At 39.6% G+C, this 24,230-nt stretch overlaps 1 protein-coding gene and 1 long non-coding RNA gene across 4 annotated transcripts in view; one reads left to right on the top strand and one right to left on the bottom strand.

Moving 5' to 3' along the window:
* Nucleotides 1–24,230, top strand: part of LOC126960079 (uncharacterized) — a 57,956-nt gene that overhangs the window by 7,229 nt on the left and 26,497 nt on the right. The window lies entirely within an intron of this gene.
* HMG20A (high mobility group 20A) overlaps nt 5,887–24,230 on the bottom strand; it is a 70,518-nt gene continuing 52,174 nt past the window's right edge. For all 3 annotated transcript variants that reach the window (XM_050799999.1, XM_050800000.1, XM_050800001.1), the window contains exons 5-10: nt 21,141–21,273; nt 20,352–20,383; nt 14,218–14,293; nt 13,290–13,505; nt 12,483–12,625; nt 5,887–8,501 (exon numbers count right to left, since the gene is read on the bottom strand). In XM_050799999.1, the coding sequence (XP_050655956.1) occupies nt 12,489–12,625; nt 13,290–13,505; nt 14,218–14,293; nt 20,352–20,383; nt 21,141–21,273 (594 nt within the window). In that variant the 3' untranslated portion in view covers nt 5,887–8,501; nt 12,483–12,488. The remainder of the gene's footprint in view (nt 8,502–12,482; nt 12,626–13,289; nt 13,506–14,217; nt 14,294–20,351; nt 20,384–21,140; nt 21,274–24,230) is intronic.

Below are 24,230 nucleotides of genomic sequence, written 5' to 3'. Positions count from 1 at the left end.
ATGCCAAATTTTGACCAGTCTCCTTTAAGCAGACGCTTTCCATTTCTTGCCCAGGATTTTCTAATGGTCAGGTTATGACATGATTTTTATATCCTAGAACATTCAGCTGCTTTATGTCAATCTTAAACAAATGCAGATGCAAGGTTTTAAAAATTCTTTTCCTAAGGAGCTTGAAGAATTAAAAAGGAGACCATTCCTTAATTTCATAGTTCAATGCACAGCGTAACTGGATCTACATGTGTGCACATGCGCTGAGGATAGAAGGAATGTTAGCAAACACTGACCTGAACTTAGAATCTCAAGGAACCACAGACTTTTAAGAACTGAAAGGAACTTTTTAACTGATAGCAGAGAGATGTGTGTCTTGCCCAGGGCTCTTCTGTTGTTGGGACTTCAAGTTTAGCCAGTCCAAAACAGAAACCTTGATTTTTCTTCCGTGATGTTTCATACTTAAGTCTGCAATCTCAGGCCATGGCATTGCTCTCCATTACCCAGTTTCCCAAGCCAAAAGTCATTCTTCTTCTTTTTTCTTTTATAGAGATGGGGTTTCACCACATTGCCCAGGTTGGTCTCGAACTCCTAGGCTCAAGCAATCTACCCGCCTTGGCCTCCCAAAGTACTGGGATTACAGGCGTGAGCCACTGTGCCGAGGAAAAACTGAGTCATTCTTGATTCTTTTTCTTTCATTCTCCACATCCCACTTATCAGCAAATCCCGTCCATTATACTCCCAAACTATATCCTGAATTAATCTGCCCTTTCCCACCACTCTAGGCTAAGCCACTGTCATTTCTCACTTGGGCTCCTGTGCCAGCCTTCTCACTAGTCTCTCTGATTCTTATCTCCCCCACAATTCTCTACACAGCAGCCAGAGTGACCCTTTATTTTACTTTATTTTTGTTTTTGAGACAGAGTCTTGCTGTGTCACTCAGGCTGGAGTGTAGTGGCACAATCTCGGCTCGCTGCAACCCCCGCCTCCTGGGTTCAAGGGATTCTCATGCCTCAGACTCCTCAGTAGTTGGGATTACAGATGCGTGCCACCATGTCCAGCTAATTTTGTTTTGTATTTTTAGTAGAAAAATACAAACATCGTTTCACCATGTTGGCCAGGCTGGTCTCCAACTCCTGGCCTCAAGTGATCTGCCCGCTCCCACCTCTCAAAGTGCTGGGATTAGAGGCGTGAGCCACTGCACCCAGCCCAGAGTGACCCTTTAAAAACAGAAATCAGATCTTGTCACTTAGTTGTGTAGAACTCTCTTCACATTACACTTATGACAAACTGCGAACTCTTTATGACACTTCCGAGGATCTACGTGATCTTGCTATTGCCTGCCTTGCAACTTCATCAAAGCCACTCTGCCTCTCCTTTACTCTGCTCCAGCCTCACCAGCTTTTTCCATGCCTTGAAATTCCAGAGCTCATTCCTGCCTCAGGACTTCAGACTTTCTATACCCTCAGCCCTTCACCGGGCTGGCTCCTTCAAATCAATCTTGTCTTTACTCAGAAGATACTTTTTCAGAAAGGCCTTTTCTCTACCCTAGCTTATATCATTTCCTCATATACCTAATCTAGGTAATTAGCTGAGATGAGTTAGGTTGTTTGTAGTCTCTTCTTCCCAGCAAGGAGAAGAGCTCTGTGAGGACTAGGACCCAGCACAGTTTCTAACACAAAAAAGATATTCAACAAATATTGTTGAATAGGTCTAATTCCAGTTCTCAGACCCACCATACTATGCTACGGCTTTGAACTCATGCCACTCTCATTAGTTATCTCTAAGACAATATGGCTAGAGTGGAATGTAAAGCCACAGTTATCTGGGTATAAACCATTTCTCTACCTGTTCCCTGTTCTGTAACTGCACAAGTCACTTATCAGATGAGTATCTTAATTTACTTACTGTAAAAATGAGTATAGTAGTCCTACTCTGTAAAGTTGTGGAATTACATAATTTATATAAAAAGCACAGCAGAGTGGCCTATAGTATGTGTCTAATTGTTAGTTCTCTTTTCCCTTTGGTCTTCCACAAATTATAAGTTTATATTTATATGTCTTCTACTCTATGACAGGCATGATTCTAAGTGTTTTACATGGATTGACTAATTCAATCTACATAAAAACTCTACAGGAAATGATAAATATCACTATGTTACAGATGAGAAAACTTAAGTCATACAGTGGTTTATACAACTTGCCTAAGGTCATATAAGAGGAAAGCAGCAGAATCCAGACTTGAACCCCGCAGTGTTGTCCAATTTCAGAGGTAAAAAAACAGTCATTGACTATCTTTATTGTGATCCCATGGTAAGAAACACGTTTTACATTATAAGTGTATGTAGACATATGACTGTATCTGAAGTATAAGTTTCACAAAATAATACCCTTACTATACCTGTAGTGCAATCTGATAGTTTCTCTTCATTTTAATTTTTAAAAATGTTTTTGGCCAACTTACTGGTTTAATGATCTATTAATGAATCAAAACAGCACTTTGAAAAATTGCTTGTCTAAATTACAATTAATCCAACTGTTCTGACCTTCCAGCTACCTCAACCTGTACCAGAAAAACTCTGATGGCTATCAGTTCAGATTTTCATGTTTCATTTACATTCCAGATAAAGTCCTTATTAATTATTTAAGATACTGATCCCCCACCCTGACTCAGATCTACTCCCTATTGCAAAGTCTTTTGCACTTATGGAAAAAATACCTCATCAGGTAAGATTCAAATAATTCTTTCACTCTACAAAATGTATTTGTCTCTATTAAAACTATTAATACAAGCTGCCCTATGTTAGAAACATTTATATACAAGTTTGTCCTTTCCACTAGATTATCAGAAACTATGGCGGGCAGAAACCATGTTTTATAAACGTCTTTGTAGGCCCAAATTAAAGGGTGAATTAAAGTTAAATGAAGAGAAGTTGGTATAAAAAACTCTGGCTCTTTAAGTGTTGGATGGTGTGTGTGTGTGAGAGAGAGATTCAAATAAGAGAATCTCTTACACTGAATCTTACATATTCCCACATAAACATGTAAGACATCCTCCCACAGATCTGGTGTTGCAGGTGGTTTACAAAAATCCTTCTATCTGGAAAATCTGCATTGGCCATGCATTTAATTTCCCAATGCCATTCCTATCTCCTTGTGGCTCCTCCTTTTGCATTTCACTAAGCTAAGAGAATGTACATTTCTACCTCTGGCAAAAGTTTACCCCCGTAGACACACAGTCCTATGAAAACTAAACTGAAATGGTTTCTGGATGAGCAGATGTACATTAACAATTTCACCTAGTCTGACTCTCTATCTCGAGTTCTTTAATGGGCTGGCATATAAACTACTGCTTATATCCATAGATATTGAAGTATATATCTGAGTGCAGGCTATATATCAAACAAAGAAAAAACCCCTGACTTGGAACTCTCAGTTGCAAGGCAGGAAATTCTTTCAGAGGGCAGGAAGTAGCTATGTGCTTTTCTGCTAAGCAATACTTCAGTTTCCCCACCCTTAGGGAAAGCTTGCCCTGATGTTGTTTTAATTCAGCAGATGCTGAGCAGTTAGAGAAAGGGAACAAACAACTAGGGGAAGTATTACTACCTGTTTATTTGGATTTTTACTAAACAAGACTGGCCACCAGCTGTTGCAGGGTAGGGGAAGAGCTAGATGGGAATAGGAAATGCCAACTCAGATGGAAGCTAGTTTTTGGCTTTCTGGCTCTCCAGGGGAAAAAAGGTATCAAGGAAGTACATGGTCATTCTCAAATGGCCAAGAGGCAAAGGCAAGATAATGCACTCCATTCACTAGCATGGCGGGGTTGGGCTTAGAGTGCATAAATGAAGTCACACATAGTTATGAAATTAATGTTAGTCACCTACTCTATATTCATTTTCTCCTTCTTCCTTACTAAAACCTGTATATTGTTGGGCACAGTAACGTCCATGCAAGAATGACATTTCTGGGCCTCCTTTATACTAGCTGTAGTCACATGATTGAGTTCTGGCCAAATCAAGTGAAAGTGTTGAATACGATTTCCAGGAAGACTCTTTAGAGGGCCCTGACTCAGCTAGGTTTGCTCATTTTGTCCTTGCCCTCTTTTCCTCATGCTGCCAGGAATTTCAAAGTGACAGCTGATGGTCAAGTGGCTATTTTGGACCATGGGGTGACCTTGAGAAGGATCATGTTGTGGTACAGGCAGGAGCCTCCATACTAGCCTTTAACTGCCCAACTTTGGCATAGTTTTCTATGAGAAAACTATTTAAGCTGTTGCTAGTTCTGCTTAATATAGAGTCAAACTCAATGCTAACTGAGATACCCTGATAGTTACTGGCAATCATGTAACAGATACTTCCTATCTTCCTATCCTCCAAAGCAAGGTGGATTCTGTACCTTACTCTATCCTTCTTACGACAGTAAAGGAGAGCTGAGGCATGTGTTATGTCAGAAGAGGAAACTGGAGTTGAAACAAATCAAGACTTGCCCAATGTCACACAACTGGCTACTTGGAAAGCAGCAGACTCTGGAAGCCAGGGTGCCTCACCCCTAGGATTTTTAAAAGCATAGTAGAAATAGGTGACTAATTTCCTTTAAAAAGATTTTGGGCCGGGTGCGGTGGCTCACGCCTGTAATCCCAGCACTTTGGGAGGCCGAGGTGGGCAGATCACGAGGTCAGGAGATCGAGACCATCTTGGCTAACACGGTGAAACCCCGTCTCTACTAAAAATACAAAAAATTAGCTGGGCGTGTGGTGGGCGCCTGTAATCCCAGCTGCTCGGGAGGCTGAGGCAGGAGAATGGCGTGAACCCAGGAGGTGGAGCTTGCAGTGAGCCAAGATCGCGCCACTACACTCCAGCCTGGGCGACAGAGTGAGACTGTCTCAAAAAAAAAAAAAAAAAAAAAAGATTTTGATTGGTTATTTTTAAAAAGCAAGCATTTGGCTGGGTGTGATGGCTCATGCCTGTAATCCCAGCACTTTGGGAGGCCGAGGCCAGCGGATAACAAGGTCAGGAGTTCGAGACCAGCCTGCCCAACATGGCAAAACCCCGTCTCTACTGAAAAGACAAAAATTAGCTGGGCATGGCAGCGTGCACCTGTCATCCCAGCTACTTGGGAGGCTGAGGCAGGAGAATCGCTTGAAACCAGAAGGCAGAGTTTGTAGTGAGCTGATATCATGCCACTGCACTCCAGGCTAGGCAACAAGAGCAAAACTCCAACTCAAAAAAAAAAAAAAAAAAAAAGCAAGCATTTAAGCACATCTCCTTTCTTCTATCAAATGATCTTCTATCAAGGGGACATCAGAGTCACTGACTTTAAAAACATCCTTTTAAGTTGTCTCCAGAATACTACTGCTATATTAAAATGAATTAGAATTCACTGTATTGTTACAGCATACACTAAAAGAGCTGACTTCTCAAACACGTAAAGACACATTTTGAAGTAGCAATTAGTAAAATGAATGTGTTACTGTTTTAAAAGCATAACAGACATGATGATTAATGTAGAGTTGACAAAGTCTTTAAGAGGAAAAAACAGAAGTAGGCCTTCTTTTAAAATTTTTTATTTTTTTGAGACGGAGTCTCGCTCTATTGCCAGGCTGGAGTGCAGTGGTGCGATCTCGGCTCACTGCAACCTCCGCCTCCCAAGTTCAAGCGATTCTCCTGCCTAAGTCTCCGGAGTAGCTGGGACTACAGGCATGTACCACCATGCCCAGCTAATTTTTGTATTTTTAGTAGAGTCAGGGTTTCACCAGGTTGGCCAGGATGGTCTCAATCTCTTAACCTCGTGATCTGCCCACCTCGGCCTTCCAAAGTGTTGGGATTACAGGCATGAGCCACCGTGCCCGGCCAGAGGTAGGACTTTTTATTACAAAGTAAGTAAAATTGAAACAGGTGAATTCAACATAGAAAAGTTTTAATGAGACAAATGTCAAACAAGCATATCAACTTCTTAAAAAACAAAGAAAATCTGAAAGTTTAATTACAAAAACACTTATACAGAAAACTTGGCATTTCAACAGTTCCAAACACATGTACACAAGTTTTTTCTAAAATTAGTCAGAAATAAAATACCTTGTCTCCCTTTCCTCAGCTGCTCCTTCTGTTTTAATTAAAAAGAAACAAAGAAATCTGTAACACTGAACAGGCAACAGCTTATTTCTTGAGAACATAAAGTACAGTAATATCTACAGGTGTATTGGGCAATATGAATTAGGTATTGTGCTAGCCTGTAACTTCATTTACTGCCTCCTCATTGAGCACAGAGGAGAGAGGAGGTGGCAAAGGCCTGCTCTACAGATACTGACAGTTTTGTGGCATCTGAATCCCAGCCACCAGAGGCAGGTGAGTAGCTACTGGGAAAGAGAGCATTTCAAAAGCAAGCTGCTTATTTTCTGAAAATGATTTCATACTGTAGGCTCTCTTGAGATCTCATGTATTCCTGAATATGCAAATGTTTCAAGTCACTGTCAAGTGTCCCATCTAGAGTCAGGAGAATGATGATCCTGGACCACGTTATGGCCTTTTCTGGTCACAAAAGCAGTGCTAACAATGCTGCACAAAACTGAACACAAATGAGTAACAGAAATATGAGGAGGAAGGAAGAGAGGACAGAAAGCATCTGGCAGAAGGAAGAAACCAACCTCCAGAATGGGCTCTGGATGTCCTTCTGCCATAGACAGTGAATTCTGGCTTGGACTTTGCAGACAAGGAGTCTAAGAGAAGCGGCAGAAATACAGATGATGGCAGGGAAATAGGAAAATACAGAAGAGCAAGAGAGCTGGCTAGGTTTATAGCAATAGATAATAATGGGGTCTTATTCTAAAAATTTGCCAAGTGATGGTATGTGGGTTTCAGCACATGGATATCTGATGTATGTTCACATAAGACATTTTAAAAACAGATTTTGTTGCTGTTTTCCTTTGGACTAATAAAGAAAACAGGCAAGGAGATGCTGAGAAGACAGGATGGTGTAGCAACTTGACAGGGAGTTCTGCCCTACACTCTGACTTACGGGCATATTGTGAGAGGGGTCACACTTCTATCCACCTGCCTGCAGTGGTGTGGTGCCCAGACAATGGGCTCTGCTTGCTCTGCTTTGGTTCCAAAGATCTCAGCTATAACCTTTAGCCTTGTGCTAGAGTGTCAAAACAAAAACAAAAACAAAGAAACAACCAAAAAACCCTGAGGTAAGAATCAGAACCTCTCTTTCCTTTTGCTGTTAAAGGAACCAGAAACTGCTAGGCGTGATGCTTGAGCCCAAGAGTTGGAGGCTGTAGTGTGTTATGATAGCATCTGTGAATAGCCACCGCACTCCAGCCTGGGCAACACAGCGAGACCTCATCTCTAAACAAAACAAAACAAACAAACAAAAATGAACCAGAAAGTCCTCTTTACTTATGCTGTTAAATGAAAAAAATCACTAAGGAGGGAGAAGGAAGGGAAGCCTGTCTTCTTCACATGGATCAGCAGTTCATCGCTACAGAAGGAAGACAAAGGACATGAGAATTCTTCCTTGCTTTTTTTGTGAGCTCAAGTGACTATTTTGAATGATATTTCCACCTATTTAGATCCATGAATCATTACTCCTAAAGAAGACAGGAATTCCCTCAGTTTTCACTTACAATAAACTTTGGCCCTTTGTACTCTTTCCCTTTCTCCTCTGTTTACAAGTGACCTTTTCCTCAGCAAAAATGCTCCACAAGACATTGTCAATGGATGGGAACAGAAGAGCCTTGCTGGGGCTGGGACTCCATGTCTGTGCAGGAGCAATGCTTAGAAAACAGTAGGCAGTACCAGTGAGGAAGGAAAGAGCATTCTCCTTTAGGGCAGCAATCACAAAGCCACACTAAGACTGGTACCCACTGAGCACCATGTGGGGTAGGAAACATAGCCTTGCTCCACATGGCACTATCAACAAGAAGCTCCTTTCTTTGGAGTCACAGCAGGGCAATGATGGGAGAAGATTGGGCCTGTCTAATGCAAGAAACTCTCCTTCAGAACCTTGCTGAGCAACAAAGTTCAGAGGTCAGAAAATGGAGATGTATAAATTGGTGGGGGCCAAGAAAAGCAAAAATAACCCCCAGAGGCATTTAAAAAAGTGACAAGTAGGTAAGAAAACTGGAGCTCCACTGATAAAAGGGTCTAAGTGAAATTACAACATGAGAAGTCTTCCTTTCTGCAGCAGCAGATGTCAGCATCAGGGTCACCCAGTAAGCTGAAGATATGCAGCTCCACTTTAACAGAAATGGAAATGGTAGGAACCTGAAGACCTGGGAGAGTGGCTGCATACCTTCAAAGTTTCACAGAAGGACAATTCCATAGGAAGCTCATATACATGTTGCTGCTCCCTCATATGGCTTCCTGGGGTGACGGCCTTTCACTCACTGAAAATTCTTTCACAAGCAAAGGGATCTGCACTCTTTCTCCACCCCAACTCAGTTCAAATTTCCATGGATGGCTTCTCATTCCTTACAAGTAAAAACGCTTATGGAACATCTTGGAGCTCTAAGACCTGTGGAATCAGGAGAAAACAAAACAAAACAAAACAAACCAGAACAAAAACAAGAACAAACAAGGAAAATAACACCAAGAAAGTAAGTATTGATTGGAAGGGGTTAGCACTATGGATTTTAAAAATGCTTTGGTTTCATAAGCGTTACAGTGAGTGCAGGGTATATGTAAACTAAAGAACTCATAAAGCTGCAAGCAGGCAACCTCATTGAGATGTTTTACATAACATTTCAATGAGAAACATAACACTGCTCCAGTTCAGCAACAATGGGAGGTAGGAAAATCATCAGCTAAACACAGAAAAGCAACTATCAGGGACAAACCTGAGGAGGGAAAATGAGTAACCTACTTTAGTCTGAAGAATGTATGGTCAATCAAAACCAATTTTCTTCAAGTGTTAACTAAGGATATCTGCATGTATAGAGATGTATTATGTGCATATAATCAAGAACATTTCTCATATTAAAAAAAATACAGTCACATAAGATTTTCTTCCCCTAAACTCAAACAGCCAAATATTATCATTGAAATCAGGCAACATACGCATTTTAGTAGTTTATATAAGGTAGTCACCTTTCAACTTAAAATCACCCCCATGGCTTCCTCCCAGTTCCACTTGTCTCAAGGTACTACTCAGTCACAAGAAAGGTGACAGGTAGGGTAACTCTTCCACTGTATATTTATCAAAATAATTTTAAAATGGGCTAAAACTCTGTAACATTATAATTCCTGGATTGTAATTTTTTTCTATTTACTTCCTATGTATCTTTTTTTTTTTTTTTTTTTTTTTTTTTAGACGGAGTCTTGCTCTGTCGCCCGGGCTGGAGTGCAGTGGCGCGATCTCAGCTCACTGCAAGCTCCACCTCCCGGGCTTACGCCATTCTCCTGCCTCAGCCTCCCAAGTAGCTGGGACCACAGGCGCCCGCCACCTCGCCCGGCTAGTTTTTTGTATTTTTTAGTAGAGACGGGGTTTCACCGTGTTCGCCAGGATGGTCTCGATCTCCTGACCTCGTGATCCGCCCGTCTCGGCCTCCCAAAGTGCTGGGATTACAGGCTTGAGCCACCGCGCCCGGCCTACTTCCTATGTATCTTAATGCTCTATTTCAGGACTTTTTAGTGCTTTCCCCTTCCCCCATCCACCTCTTCCTTAGAGCAATGTTTTAGAAACCCAGTGAATGACAGTTTAGATATCTGTGGTTCTAGTCTTGGATTCTGTACTCATCTATGCAGATATTTTCAAGCAAGATGTTTCTCCTCTCTGGGATTCAGTTTCTTCATATATAAAATGTTGGATTTCTAAAGGGCCCTTCCAACTCTAATATGCTCCTCTGAAACTTGTAGACCATTAGCTTCCCTTCACTCACTGGCTCCTGACAGTGGATGAAACCTTTGCCAAACTCTTGTCAGAGTAATTAATTGCACCATGAGTGCTGGGGACATCAGCCTCGCTGTCTGTACTTATTTGTATAATGAGGCCAAACCAGTATTAATCACAGTCTTTGTAATTATTTCCTTTGACAGTTTTGGGGGGTGTGGGAAACCATCTATTGTTAGTTATGTTTGCATGGCTAGATTGTAAGAATCTGTAGTAATATAACAGTTCACACTTTTAGTTATTTTTTCAGGGGCAAAATATTTGTAGGTTAAAATCAAGGATAATAGTAATATTCTAAGTTTACAGACTCCTCAGAAAACAAATAATATAGTTTATATTCTTGAGATGAACAAAGCTTTAGGAGAGTCTTACTGGCAAAGTGCTCAAAATGGAAAACCACTTTTGGGTCAATACTTAATTAGCTGCCCTATATCTATGTGAAGAGACACCATGTTATCAATTAATGTTTTCTTTCACAATCTTCCACACTGTTTCTCCCAGTTCTCACTTTTCAAGCATACAAGAGTGCTAATTGAAAACACTGTACGAAAATGGGAAGGATGATGAGCTCCTGAAAATCCCAGGCCTAGATTTACAAGCTGTTCCCTTCATAAGCAGCAGCAGTAATGCCACTTCTTTATTCTGCAGGGAGTCCAGCCATCTCTAAGAAGTACAGTCCATTCCATCTGGCTACTCACTAGAAGGATGGTAATCCTTTCCCCATCAGAGGCTGAGGCTAAAATACAATGCATTGCCTTGTACAGTTACCATCCAAGGGCATCACCAACAAGTATACTAGGCATTTATCTTTGTCTCTACTAGGCATTTATCTTTACATATATTGCTCAAAGTCCAAACCGAGGCAGAATATAAATTATGTATATGAGTGTGCTCATGTACTCACAGGATGAATAAAGATTCAAACCCATGACCAATCTAAGGAACATATCCTGCTGTTGACTCTCATTTTAGTATCCATATATGGCCAACTCATTGTAGAGTCCAATCTTAAAATTTCCACACAGTTTCTATGTCTGCAGGTATGGAATAACTTAACCAATAGAGCAAAGGGATGCCAATTTTGTGGGATGGCATACTAAAAGGGTATCCCATCTTTAGGAATTTGAATGAACAAATAGCAATTCCATTTAAGAAATGACCATTAGTACCAAAAAGTGTACATGTAGATCCCTTCTAGGGGGGGAAAAAAAAAGGAATGCATACTACTGCTCATTTGTTGAATATATTTTTAAAAAACTTATTTTCTCTCTCCTCTTTTTTTTGCTTCAGAATTTTATATTTTTATGGTTTTTTGAGACAGAGTCTTGCTCTGTCACCCTGGCTAGAATACACTAGTGTGACCCGAACTTACTTTGAAACCTGAACTCCTGGGCTTAAGTGATCCTCCTGCCTCAGCCTCCTGAGTAGCTAGGACTACAGGTGTGTGCCATCATGCTCGGCTAATTTTTTTCATTTTTTTAAAAGCAGGGGTCTCACTATTTTGTCCAAGCTGGTCTTGAACTCCTGGGCTCAGGCAATCCTGCCTCAACCTCCCAAAGTGCTAGAACTACAGGCATGAGCCACTATGCCCCACCAAGAATTTATTTATTTTTTATTTAAAAAAAATTTTGAGACAGTATCTTGCTCTATCACCCAGGCTGGCGTGCAGTGGTGTGATAATGGCTCACTGCAGCCTCGCCTCGACTTCCTTGGCTCAAGTGATCCTCCCACTTCAGCCTCCCAAGTAGCTGGGACCACAAGCTCACGCCACCATGCCTGGCTAATTTTTTGTAGTTTTTGTAGATGTAGGGTTTTGTCATGTTGCCCAGACTGGTCTTGAACTCCTGGGCTCCAGCAGTCTGCCTGCCTTGACCTCCCAAAGTGCTAGGCTTACAGGTGTGAGCCACTGCACCCGGCTGAAGAGTTTATTTTTCAATCTATCAAAACCAGGGAGTTACCTGTTTGTATGGTGAGTCCACATCAACATTTAACAGACAACAGTCACTGTGTTATTGAGTGGTGAATATAAAAGCTTCCTACTTATGTAGGCTTACATACATACAATGTCTCACTGACTACTTCTAAATTATCATTAGTATTTTCCAGAGAAAAGGAAGATTAAAAATTAAGTTATATTTATTTTGTTCTGAGTGCTATTTTGGGGATGATTTCCTCTAAGTTTCCCACTCACTTTTCAAAACCTTTTGGGAAACTGATGCCCAAGAATACAGCTAATAAGTGACAAAGCTAGAACTGAGGCTAAACCACAAAAACCATGCTCTTCCCATTAAACCATTCTGAAGCAAGCATGAGAAAAAACTGTCTTGAGTCTGTTTTATTTTATTTTTAGAGACATGATCTCTCTGGACTTGAACTGCTGGGCTCAAGCAATCCTTCCACCTAAGCCTCCCAAGTAGCTGGGACTACAGTGACTCTGTTTTCTAATATTATTTACTACATTTAACAACCACGCAACAGGATTCTTAACCAAGTCTCCAACTCATTCATCCAATGTAATCCCATGGTTTTAGTAGTATTGATAAAGTCTGATGACATCTTATTTTTGATGATGTGCTGGCATATAAATATTTATCAGTGAGCACTCACCATTCCCTAACGATCAAGTCTGTTCACAACTTCTCGAACTGTAGCTATGAAGTTTTCATTGTCTTGGGGATTAGCTAAAATAATACTGTGCAGTCTGTTCATATATGAGTCAATGGTGTCCACTGTAGGTGTCTCTCCACTTCCTGAAGTGAGATAAGAATAAAGTAAGAAAATTCTCCCTATTCAGTTTTACCATAAAACACAATTTCAAAGAAATAGTGATTCTAATGTGGTCTGCTCCACAGACATGCTTTTAATTTTAGAGGAGAGACTTTTAGGTCTCAAAGAAATAAATTAGTCTACATACTCTAAATAAACAGATGGGCTATATAATTGCTGATTGGATATATGAGTAGCTGCATGTAACAGAAGGTTAGACTCTCTCAGCTTTCTGCTGACTATCCTCAAAATGAAAGAGTATATAAGAAATACCAGTGTTCATTTTCCCCTCCTTCCCGTTAAAACAAAAACTACAAAGCAAACAAACATACATAAGAGGAAGCACTCTCCTCAAGATTTACTACTCAGTTTCCAGTGTTCTGAATAGCAAATTAAGCTTAAAAGAGAGGAAAACAGATATTAAAATATAAATAGACAAAAATTTGAATGACCAGAGAGCCTGAAACATTGGATGATTTTAGCCAATACTGACATTCTTTTATATCCAGAGGAGAAAAAATGTATTTTAATTAATTTTCCTCTGGAGGAGATTTCAACCTTTCCACACCAGTACTAACATAAATAGCATCCTGCTCCCCACAACACACACACCGCTGTCCCTGACAGTTCTCAGGCAGGAAGACTTACCAGGCAAGGGCATGCTGGCAAAGCTGCTGGTCAGCACCTGCCGCAGGGTCTCCAGGTGCTGCTGTAAGACTGTGTTGCGGCTCCGCTCCTGGATCACATCCACCTCCAGCTTCTCCACTGCTGTGCGCATGCTCTCCACGTGCTTTTGCAGGGCTGCATTCCTCTCCTCAAACTCCATGTTGGATTTGCGAAGCTGGCGGAGCTCTGCCTCCCGAGCTGAGGACATACATCCCACAGAACACATGCAGCACTAGAAGGAGTCTCTGAGGAGTCCCAATGACTCTTACAGGGAAGTTCTGCTTAGCTGCCTCTAATTTAGCTACCCCACCTCATCTCCCTATTCTCATTATGGCATTCCTGATAGCAATTTCAGCAATGAAACGCCTGACTCCCCAGAGCTATTTTAATTCTTAAAGTTAGTCACATTTCATACGTAAGATTGCAACAGTTTCAATTCCCAGTATTTTTTTGTTTGTTAGTTTTTGCTTTTTAAAATTGTACAATGAGAAGCCTGAGGGGTTTTACAGGGGGATCCTGGGAGACTGGCCAAGCACAGCTGTAGGTACCCATCTTTACTACAATGGGATCAGATTTGCTCTTAGTTATTTTATATTTTGGACTCCCATGTAAGTTTTTATTTGTACAAAGGGTTCCAGGCTCAGAGTCTGAAGACAAGTGAATTTGTGATTTGCATTTATTTCCTTTCATCCAGAGACCAAAGAAGCTTTGACAACAATGGCCTAACTTTCCTTCACTGGTCTTTGAGCAGCTACCTTTACCATAGAGTGCAATATAGGCAGTTCTTCTTCCTTTAGACTAGTCCTAAGGAGGGATAACACTACCATTGCTTTTGAGCAATGCATTTCTTCTGAGAAGTAAGTCCCCTGTCAAAAATCTGAGAAACACAAAAAGAAACTTCAGTAATCACCTTTGCTATGGTTCAAGAATTCCTCTGTAAATATAGGGATGTCAAAAACAGACCGTTCCTTTACCTCTGTTTCTTTCTGTGAATCAAGAGGAACAAAACAGTTAATTCTTAATAGAAGCTAAATTAAATAATAGTGCCTGAAGACAATGATCACGTCTTCTTTAAAAAAGAATAGGGTGAGCAGGAATCAGTCCAGGTGAGTCTGTGAGGGAAATGTATTCATCTTTCCATTGGAATCCAACTTTCATAGAGCTTAAGCAGGTAAAGTATTCACTTCTCTCAGGTGTACAACTACTGTGTAATTAGAAACCTTAAAACAACGTTACGTAAATTTCCCTAATGGAGAATTTGAAGCCAATTCTTAGCCTTGTATTTTGAATAGTCAACAGTATACAGTTGTGAAAGTGATTGCAGTGGGAATTGAGAAAGAGTGTTTTTTTTCAGTCACTTTTGTTGGTTATGCATGTAAAATGTTCCCTAAGATTATGCAATATAAATCTGCAGAGTGGACAATAAGAATTTTTTTTTTTTTTTTTTTTTTTTTTTTTTTTTTGAGACGGAGTCTCGCTGTGTCACCCAGGCTGGAGTGCAGTGGCGCGATCTCGCTCACTGCAAGCTCCGCCTCCCGGGTTTACGCCATTCTCCTGCCTCAGCCTCCGAGTAGCTGGGACTACAGGCGCCCGCCACCACGCCCGGCTAGTTTTTTTGTATTTTTAGTAGAGACGGGGTTTCACCATGTTAGCCAGGATGGTCTCGATCTCCTGACTTCGTGATCCACCCGCCTCGGCCTCCCAAAGTACTGGGATTACAGGCTTGAGCCACCGCGCCCGGCCGACAATAAGAATTTTAAGCAGAAATCTGACAGCTACGAGCAATAATTATGATATTCCATTGGTTCTTCTATTTACTTATGAGAGGCAGCCTATCTTTGGGGTCTTTCAGATTTTCTTTAGACAAAGGAAAAACAAACAAACAAACATACATACAAGACCAAGAAATCAGAAATAACTAGGTTCTAAAAATTAGAAAGCAGAGGATTATGTGAGATACAAAAGAGTAACAAAGCCTAAAATTAATTCACCAATAAGCCATTAAAAGTCAAAAAGCCTCACAAGATCATTGCAAAATATATTCCAGAATGATCTTTAAGAATAAAGTCAATAATTCAAGATGCTTTGGCTGTCACTTCTAAAATGAATTTGAAGTTGAAAGCATTGTGAATATTAATTTTAAGTGTCTTGGCATAGTGTTCAAAATTTTCCATAACAAAGGTGGTAAAATGGCAGGAAGTGAGAAGTGAAGAAACTGTTAGTGAAATCTTAAGATCCCAGGACCTTTATAACATGAAAAACATGCAAACATAATACCTATATTTCATTCCTATAAACAACTGTTCAAAGCTAGATAGAATGTATCTTTCCTACTCTTGTCACCACTGGCTTTTTTTCTTTTTTTTCTGGAGACGGAGTCTTTCTCTGTTGCCTACGGTGGAGTGCAGTGGCGCAATCTCAGCTCACTGCAACCTCCGTCTCTTGGGTTCAAGCAATTCTCCTGCCCCAGCCTCTCAAGTCGCTGGGATTACAGGTGCCTACCACCATGGCTGGCTAATTTTCTGTATTTTTAAAGTAGAGATGGGGTTTTGCCATGTTGGCCAGGCTGGTCTTAACTCCTGACCTCTGGTGATCCACCTGCCTTGGCCTCCCCAAGTGCTGGGATTACAGGCTTGAGCCACCGTGCCCGGCCTCCACTAGTTTTCTAAATCTTTGAACCCCAAAATGACTTGGTGCCCAGTAGAAAAGCTAAGCAGTTCACAGCTTAAGAGGGAAATCTGACACCCGAGCTCCTGTTTTCATAATGGTGGCTGCCTAGTAAGGGGGCTGGGCTGTGTGAACCACCTGCCAATGGCAGCTGAGCAAGAAAGACACTGAAAAGCTATGTAATTTCAGAACACTTAATTTCTACTTTGTATTTTTCTTCCTAACAAAAGAAAGCAAAGTTTCCCAGAACAACTTGAAAATAAACAACAAAATTATCAATTGAAAGTCCCAAGTTTCAACATGCAGAGCTCTACCTCGAGCCAGTTCCTAGGGGATTTCAATGGAAATTAATGTATGAACAAGAAAGGCTGGTTCCAGAAGGAATCTCAGCCATATTTTGCAGTGGCTTTCTCTCAAATTTGCTGGCTTCCCATATGCTTTAACTGTTACTGGGCTGCTGCAGGAAAACAAAACTTATGACACATAATCCCAACACGCACAAGGCATAACAGATACAAACATAAGTCCACAGATGACTTAGCATAAAGACTTAGGACATTATCATCCTATCTTATTTAGTCTCCAACTTAACTGCAGTTACATGAGATCAGTTACCTAGCCATACGTCTCAATATCTGCCAGTTAGATGGGTAAAGTGGAGATGCTTGGCTCCCATTACCATGGTACAAAGATCCCTCTCCAAGGTCTTGACTCTCCTCAGACTGGTAATCTTTTCTCTCCTTTGCCAGAGCAGTCCAAACCAAGCTAATTATGTAAGAGCAGAGGCCAGCACCACATAGGTGCATTAACACACTGCCCCTTGGTACAGATTCTTAGAGCACAAAATAAGAAACATTGAAGCAATTAAATGAAACTGTTCAGTCTCTGAAAGGTAACAGAGAAATTCTACTTAATGGAAGAGTGGTAATAAAAAACATCAGCGCTCTTCCATTACTGAGCACATTTCATGGCATGGAGAGGATCCTCCTGGGGGCTTGGGTGTACTTAAGCTGCTCCAAGGATAGCTCAAGGGATTAAAATCATAAGGATTTGATTACCCTTTCACTGAAAGGGTCTAATTTGTTCAGGCTGAGTGTCATTCTGTCATTTCTCATAAATTAAAGGAGAAACAAAATTATTGTTTCTATCTTAGTTTTCACATAAGATACAGACACTTTCTTGAGAGTAATACTAGCTAACTCTTGGGTCTAGTGGGCTGGCTTTCGATTTGAGAGGAGCAAGAATATTCTTCACTTCGGTTTTCCATTCTGGATATTGAATGGAGGTTAAGAGAAAAGAGGCCCTTTTGAACTGAACCTATCTTGCTGTGATCTAGGCCCAGTGCCAGAATTTCAAAGAGTGTGATATGTGCTTCTCTCAAGAGCCTTTTACTTTGGGAAATGCTCTTAACATTGTGTACCACCCTGAAGTGCCCCACTGCTATGCAGAATGGCTTTCAGGTCAGCATTTCTTCAGCTCTAATATGCCCTCTCTAGTACCTGCCTTGGTAACAATGACTTAGGGATCCAAGTTTCATTTGGAATACAATAGGTTTCTTTACTATACACAAACCAAATAGTTTACTTAACTACCAACACATTTTACTGACATCTCGGGCAACCAGGCCCATTTTTACTTTCAACACTGTGTCGTTTATGCTACGTAGCATGGCACTGTGCTGTCAAGAATGCTAGACTATGACACAGAAGGCCTGGGTTTCCGTCACAATTCTGCCTCCAATTTAATTCAGTAAGTGATTCTGGGTAAATTCTTTCCATTCTATATACCGTCTTAGGCAAGTCACTTTCCTCACTGACAAAATGAGGTGGTCACTTGAGAGGATCACTAAGTTTCAGTGTTTTACTCCTCATAGGATAAGTAAAGGGAAATAAGTACGTATTTAGGATCTACGGTCTTTAGACAATGCAAGATATTTGCTCTTTTATTAAAAACTTACTCATACCTCTGCTGGAGCCATTTTACCCACCCTGAGGTCTCCACAAAACCTAGGTCATTTTAAAGTCCTGATTCAATTACTCCTTTCCATGGGCTCCTTCTGTGGCTGCTTTTCACCCACAGTGCTTTCTATTTTTCTGAACTTCTATTATACTAAGAAGTTATATGTAAGAAAATTACTGGGTAACAGTGTTTAAAAACAGTTTTAAAACTTTCAAATCAGTTCTTTTATATTGCAATTGTTCTAAAATTATCTAATTTAGGAAACATATTATTCAGTGAAAAATAAAAATGGCTAAAGTAAGGGACATTAATTGGGTCAACACGCTTACTAAAGGAGCTTCACCCTGCTGTGGGCATACCAACACATGGATTTACAGAACCTACTGTATAACCTTTTAAGAAACAACTATTCGCTCTCCATCTGCTCACTCCTTTTTTTTGTTTGGTTTAACATGTGTCTAGTCTAATCCTGTAACAGGGAAACATAGAGACTCACTTCTTTTCACAAATCACAGACATTACAGAAATTCATATTATACTAATGTATCTGAATAAACACCTTCACTTCTCAAATTATCAGCAGCAGGTTCTACGATACAGACTAAATCTACATGTTTTCTGACTGCAACTATCAAGTTTACTGAAGACAAAAATGTCGCATATAGTTTGGCCAGCAAAATTCATAGTGATGAAATGAGTCAGATGATTGACACCTATTCAGACGACTGACTAGAAAATGTGAGCTCTAATGTTTCAGATTACTGTCCAAATTCTCTTTGGTAACTCTTAAGGATAGAGAAGCTATAAAATAGAGAAAAAAAGAAGTACGGAAATTTCATGATATTGATAGTTGGGCACACAGGCAAAGAAAGATAGAAGTAATTATACAAATGTCTGCTAATATGAAAAGTTTGCAACATTATTATGATTTACAATACAAAGAATACATACAAAGTTTCTCCAGCAAAAAAACATAACATTTCATCCGAATTAGAGCATAGAATGTCATATATAATTACATTTATATGGGATCTATCTGAAGAATAAAATGCAAATATTTACTATGTTTCTCACTTTATAGTTCATAGATGGTAATAACATCTATTTGACCTGTGAATCTGAATCTTTTCTCTATGTTTTAAGGTAACCAACATTTCCTTGATTTGGTAAAAAAACAAATACATGTAAAATAGTACATCAGAAAATTCTTTTTGTTCAAATTCCCAGTTATTTCAGGTCAACTTTGAATAGATTCTTGTACAAAAATAATCACTTATGGAATACCTTCTCAAGGTAAGGGTATCATGATAGGTGGTATAGGGTTGGATATAAAGATGAAAACTAGACTGTGCATGTCCGCAAAGAAATTACAACCAAAGAGTGTGAGCCCTTGAATTACCTCAAAACCCCTAGGTCAGATCAGCTAAGCACATAAGAGAAGTATAGAGAGCCATGAAGGTTAAAGGAAGTTGGAGGAAACAAAAGTTTGAAGGAGGAAACATAATTTGAAATAACACACACACCTAAATCCCATACACACAGAAACATAGGCCTAAATCCTATCAGTGGGGCTGAACCAAGTGGGAGGAAAGAAACCAGTATACAAACACGTGCTAGTGAAGTGAGGGAATAGGAAAGGAGGTGTAAGAACTGAGACACTGGGCAGGGCATGGTGGCTCACGCCTGTAATCCCATCACTTTGGAAGGCCAAGGCAGGTGGATCACAAGGTCAGGAGATCGAGACCATCCTGGCTAATATGGTGAAACCCTGTCTCTACTAAAAATGCAAAAAAATTAGCTGGGTGTGGTGGCACGAGCCTGTAGTCCCAGCTACTTGGGAGGCTGACGCAGGAGAATCGCTTGAACCTAGGAGGCAGAGGTTGCAGTGAGCCGAGATTGTGCCACTGCACTCCAGCCTGGGCAACAGAGTGAGACTCTATCTCAAAAACAAAACAAAACAAAACAAAACAAACAAAAAAATGAGATACTGGTGCTTGTGCTCTATCGACATTGTAGCTGAACAGTTCATTTTAAGCAAATGCTGGATTCTTTAAATAACAACTTTTCTGAGAGTCAGATTAAAGTATGTGGTGATGATAAACTATGGTCAAGTTATAGCTTTCAGCTAGCCCTGATTTCTATACTTCATTCCAAATTCCAGCCATCTTTGGCATTTAAAGCCAATAAAATTCTTAGATCACAGGAAAGGATTGAGGTTAGGGGCTGTAGTTCAATGACAGACACACAACGTAAGTGTCTGCCATATGCTAAGAACCCCCAAGCTAAAGTATCTCATTTAATCTGAATTATGATATAGGAAATACTCTGCATTCCTTAAAAATAAAAATCCAGTAGCATTTCAAAAAGCAACATTATTATAAATACATATATGTGGTATGTAGACAGATGGCTAATTACCTCATGATCATGAGTGGCCTGCCGGGCTGCATCTAAAAATATAAAAGAATAAGAGAACATTACATTTAAAAAGAAAGCAATAACCAAATCGAAGTGTATGACTGTGCCAAACTATAAAACCTGCTGATATATGTAGATTCTCATAACATATTATATTTTTCCTTAAGGCTTTATTAATCGGTCAGCCAACAAAAGTAAGGGAACCCCATACCTACAGAATTAGAATTCATAATTAGGCATAAGAGAAACAGCAGACACAGTTTTTAACTTTAGGGAGAACAGGGTGAAAGAGTAGACAGAAGACACAAACCAAAGACTACTTGTACAACATCTATAATTTTAGCAGGCCAGATGCCCAAGTAGAGAGAAGATGTGATGGCTAAGGAAAAATAGACTAGTTGTGGATGGTGCTTCAAAAATGACACATGAAAGTCTTAGAAGTGTTAAAGGCAAGTTACTGTTACTGATATAATTTTGTAGATAGGTTTGCTTATAGGCAGAGAAATGCCTAAACTGGGAATCAGGAAAAGGGCAGGCAGGCAACTAACAGGGGGCTTGGAGGACAAGCCAAAATCATCGATAACAGACATGGAAACCCAGTTGAAATTTCTAAATGAGAGCAATGTGATTTTAATAAAATTCCAAAATAATGCTTGTAAGTGAATACTGGATAGTGGAGAGAAAACAGAAACACGTCTTTTCTAGTTACCACTCTTAACAGTTGGTTTTATGACAGACACTCCATCACCCACAACAAATTACAAATACATTTGGTTCTGGTTTTGATACCTTGCCTATGAGATTTGCCTTTCTGACGGTCCTGGGTTTTCCTACTGAAGACCTTGTAGGCCTCAGTTTTCTGATACTGTTCCAGTTCCTTCATGTAGCGCTCCTTATCTCTGTCTGCTTCATCAAGGTAGCGCTAGGAAAGAAACACATAATTATTTTCAAGAAAATGAGATCTTATTTAAATAAAATTAAACTACCTATTTGAAGAAAATGAGACAATTAGAACATGGGAAGAAAAGAATATAGGGAATATGCCTTAAAAAAGAATCAGAAAAATAAGAGTTGTATGAATAGAATAAAATATAACCTCTCAATTATAAAAGAAATAGGTCATTATGAGTTTTTAGACTAATTATTGCCTTTTCTAACCTAATGAAGACAAGTTCTACTGAGATCATTCTTATAAAAAATTCATGAAGATGATTAGAGTTATTCTTCTAACTCTATAGATAGAACTCTACATGGCCACTAGAGCCATCCTCATGAGATCTGCACACCACATAGGCACACTTAGTCTTCCCAGGGGAAGGAATAGAATATTACTTTGTTTTGCTGTCTCCAGCCCATTTTGAGGGGATGATGTCATACATCAATTGGCCCTTTAAGAGCCAGAAGATTGGAGCAATGAAGCTAGGAGACACAAAGAACGTAAAAATAATGATCTCATCCTATGGACCTAAAAATGGACTACTCTGAGAGAACCTCTATCTACATGCTTTGATTGCTTTGTGCTATTAATTATTTAAACAAAGTTCATTGCTCTACCAGGATTATTTTGTTTAATGCTTTGCCCTTTTCATTCATCAAAAGGAAGTATAAGAAAGTATAAAAATACTGCTTCTAAATGAATGGAAAACACACTCAGAAATCATATTAAACACCTTGTCCCACATAAGAGCCAGATGTAGGGGATACCCAACTGGCCAAATCTGGTACAATTTAAGCACCAAAATAATTAAGTATAGTAATACAATATAAACTAGTAGAAGAAACTTCATACGATTATTAGTATGATTTATAATAGACATAATACCAATGATTTGTTACCATACAAATACAATAAATGGGGGTATACATGGGGGTAGGAGCATGGTGGCTCACGCCTATAATCCCAACACTTTGGGAGGCTGAGGTGGGTGGATCACTTGAGGTCAGGAGTTCGAGACCAGCCTGGTCAACATGCTGAAACCCCATCTCTACTAAAAATACAAAAATTAGCTGGGTGTGCGTGGTGGTGCACGCCTGTAGTCCCAGCTACGTGGGAAGCTGAGGCTAGAGAATCACTTGAATCTGGGAGGCAGAGGGTGCAATGAGCTGAGATTGCACCACTGCACTCCAGCTTGGGCGACAGAGCAAGACTCCATCTCAAGAAACAAACAAACAAACAAACAAACAAATAAATAAATAAATAAATGGGGGTAGGGGATCGGGCATGGTGGCTCATATCTGTAATCAAAGGATGTTGGGAGGCTGAGGCAAGAGGATTGCTTGAGCCCAGATGTTTGAGTCCAGGCTGGGCAACAAAGTGAGATCCCATCTCTACAAAACATAAAATAATTAGCCAAGTTTGGTGGTATGTGCTACTCAGGAGGCTGAGGTGGGAGGGGTGCTTGAGCCCAGGAGGTCAAGGTTGCAGTAAGCCGAGATCTTGCTTAGATTAGAATGCTGAAGGCAAACTGGTAAATGTGAAGGGAGTGCTGGAGTTGGAAAAATCATCACGTTGTAACCATAATGATAAAGATTAAATCAGGCAAAAACAATCAATGGATGCTAAATCTAGGGGAAAATGTTGATGTAGAACACACTATTTGCATGTTCTTAAATTGTCTCCCCATAGATTACTAAAGACAAAGGAGAATTTAAATCATGTACCAGGTAAGCAAAATTAATATTACCAGTGAGAAACAAAAGGACATTGTGTGCCTGCATATGTGATATACCGCCTATGCAAGTCATTCCACCAAGAATGCGTAACCTCAATCTAATCATGAGGAAACATCTGAAAAATACACAATAAGCAATGTTCTGTTAAAGGTAAAAGAAGCGGGGGAAGCAGAAGGGAACTGTATTTTAAAAAAATATCAATGTTATAAAAGAAAAAGAAAGACTATGGAAATATCCCAGTTTAAGCTAAAGAAACTTGACTACTAAACACAAAACCTGACCCTAGACTGGAACCTGTCCTGGAATGGAAAAATGTTATAAAGAAATGAGGTTAGGTCAACATATGGATGACAGATTAAAGTATTGTTAATGAAAAATTATGAAATTGATGACTATACTATGGTTATATAAGAAAATATTCTTTGAAATAAACACTGAAATATTCTGGGGGTAAAGGGCTACAATGTATATAATTTATCCTCACATGATTAAAACAAAATTTTGTGTGTCTGGGTGTACACATGCAAGTGTGTGTGTGTGAGAGTGAGAGAGAGAGAGAAAGACTGAGCACGCAAAAGTGTAAGAAAGACTGAGCATATTATAAGTGCATATTGAAATGGAGAAATGGAATAAAATGTGTTAACAATAGGTGAATCTGGGCAAAGAGTGTTTGGATGTTCTTTGTACTATTTTTATGTTTGTAACTTTTTGTACATTTGAAATTATTTCCACAAAAAAGTTAATAAAACAAAAACAAACACAAAACCTTTGTCCTACGTAATAGTGGTTATCCCAAGAAATAACCACTGTTATTTTTACATTTTTGTTTATACACTTCTGTATTCTCTGAAAAGGATCTAAATAATGAGCACACATTAATTTTAAAATAAAGAAAAATAAAAAAGAAAAGAATAACATAGTATGTACAGCCCACTATCCTTTTCTACAGTAGTGCCAAAACAATGGATAATATTCACTGCCTTCTGCTAGCTTGCTACTACTAACACAGAGCTTCAAAAGTTGCAACTGAATCTGATCTCTTTGAAAATTTCTGAAGTCAATTAATTCCCAGGGGAGTATTTTTCAATTTGGTTTTAGTGTGTCTGGAATCCTTTCTAAAAAGTGTAAGTCATAAAAGAGTTTAAGACATAAAAGAAATATAGATATCTTTCAGATGCTGGGAATGCTGGGAACTTTTAACCCAAA

The sequence above is a fragment of the Macaca thibetana genome, chromosome 7 (assembly GCF_024542745.1).
Source record: "Macaca thibetana thibetana isolate TM-01 chromosome 7, ASM2454274v1, whole genome shotgun sequence".
Lineage (NCBI taxonomy): Eukaryota > Metazoa > Chordata > Mammalia > Primates > Cercopithecidae > Macaca > Macaca thibetana.
Note: the sequence above shows the minus strand (reverse complement) of the source record. Positions and strands in the feature narration are given on the sequence as shown.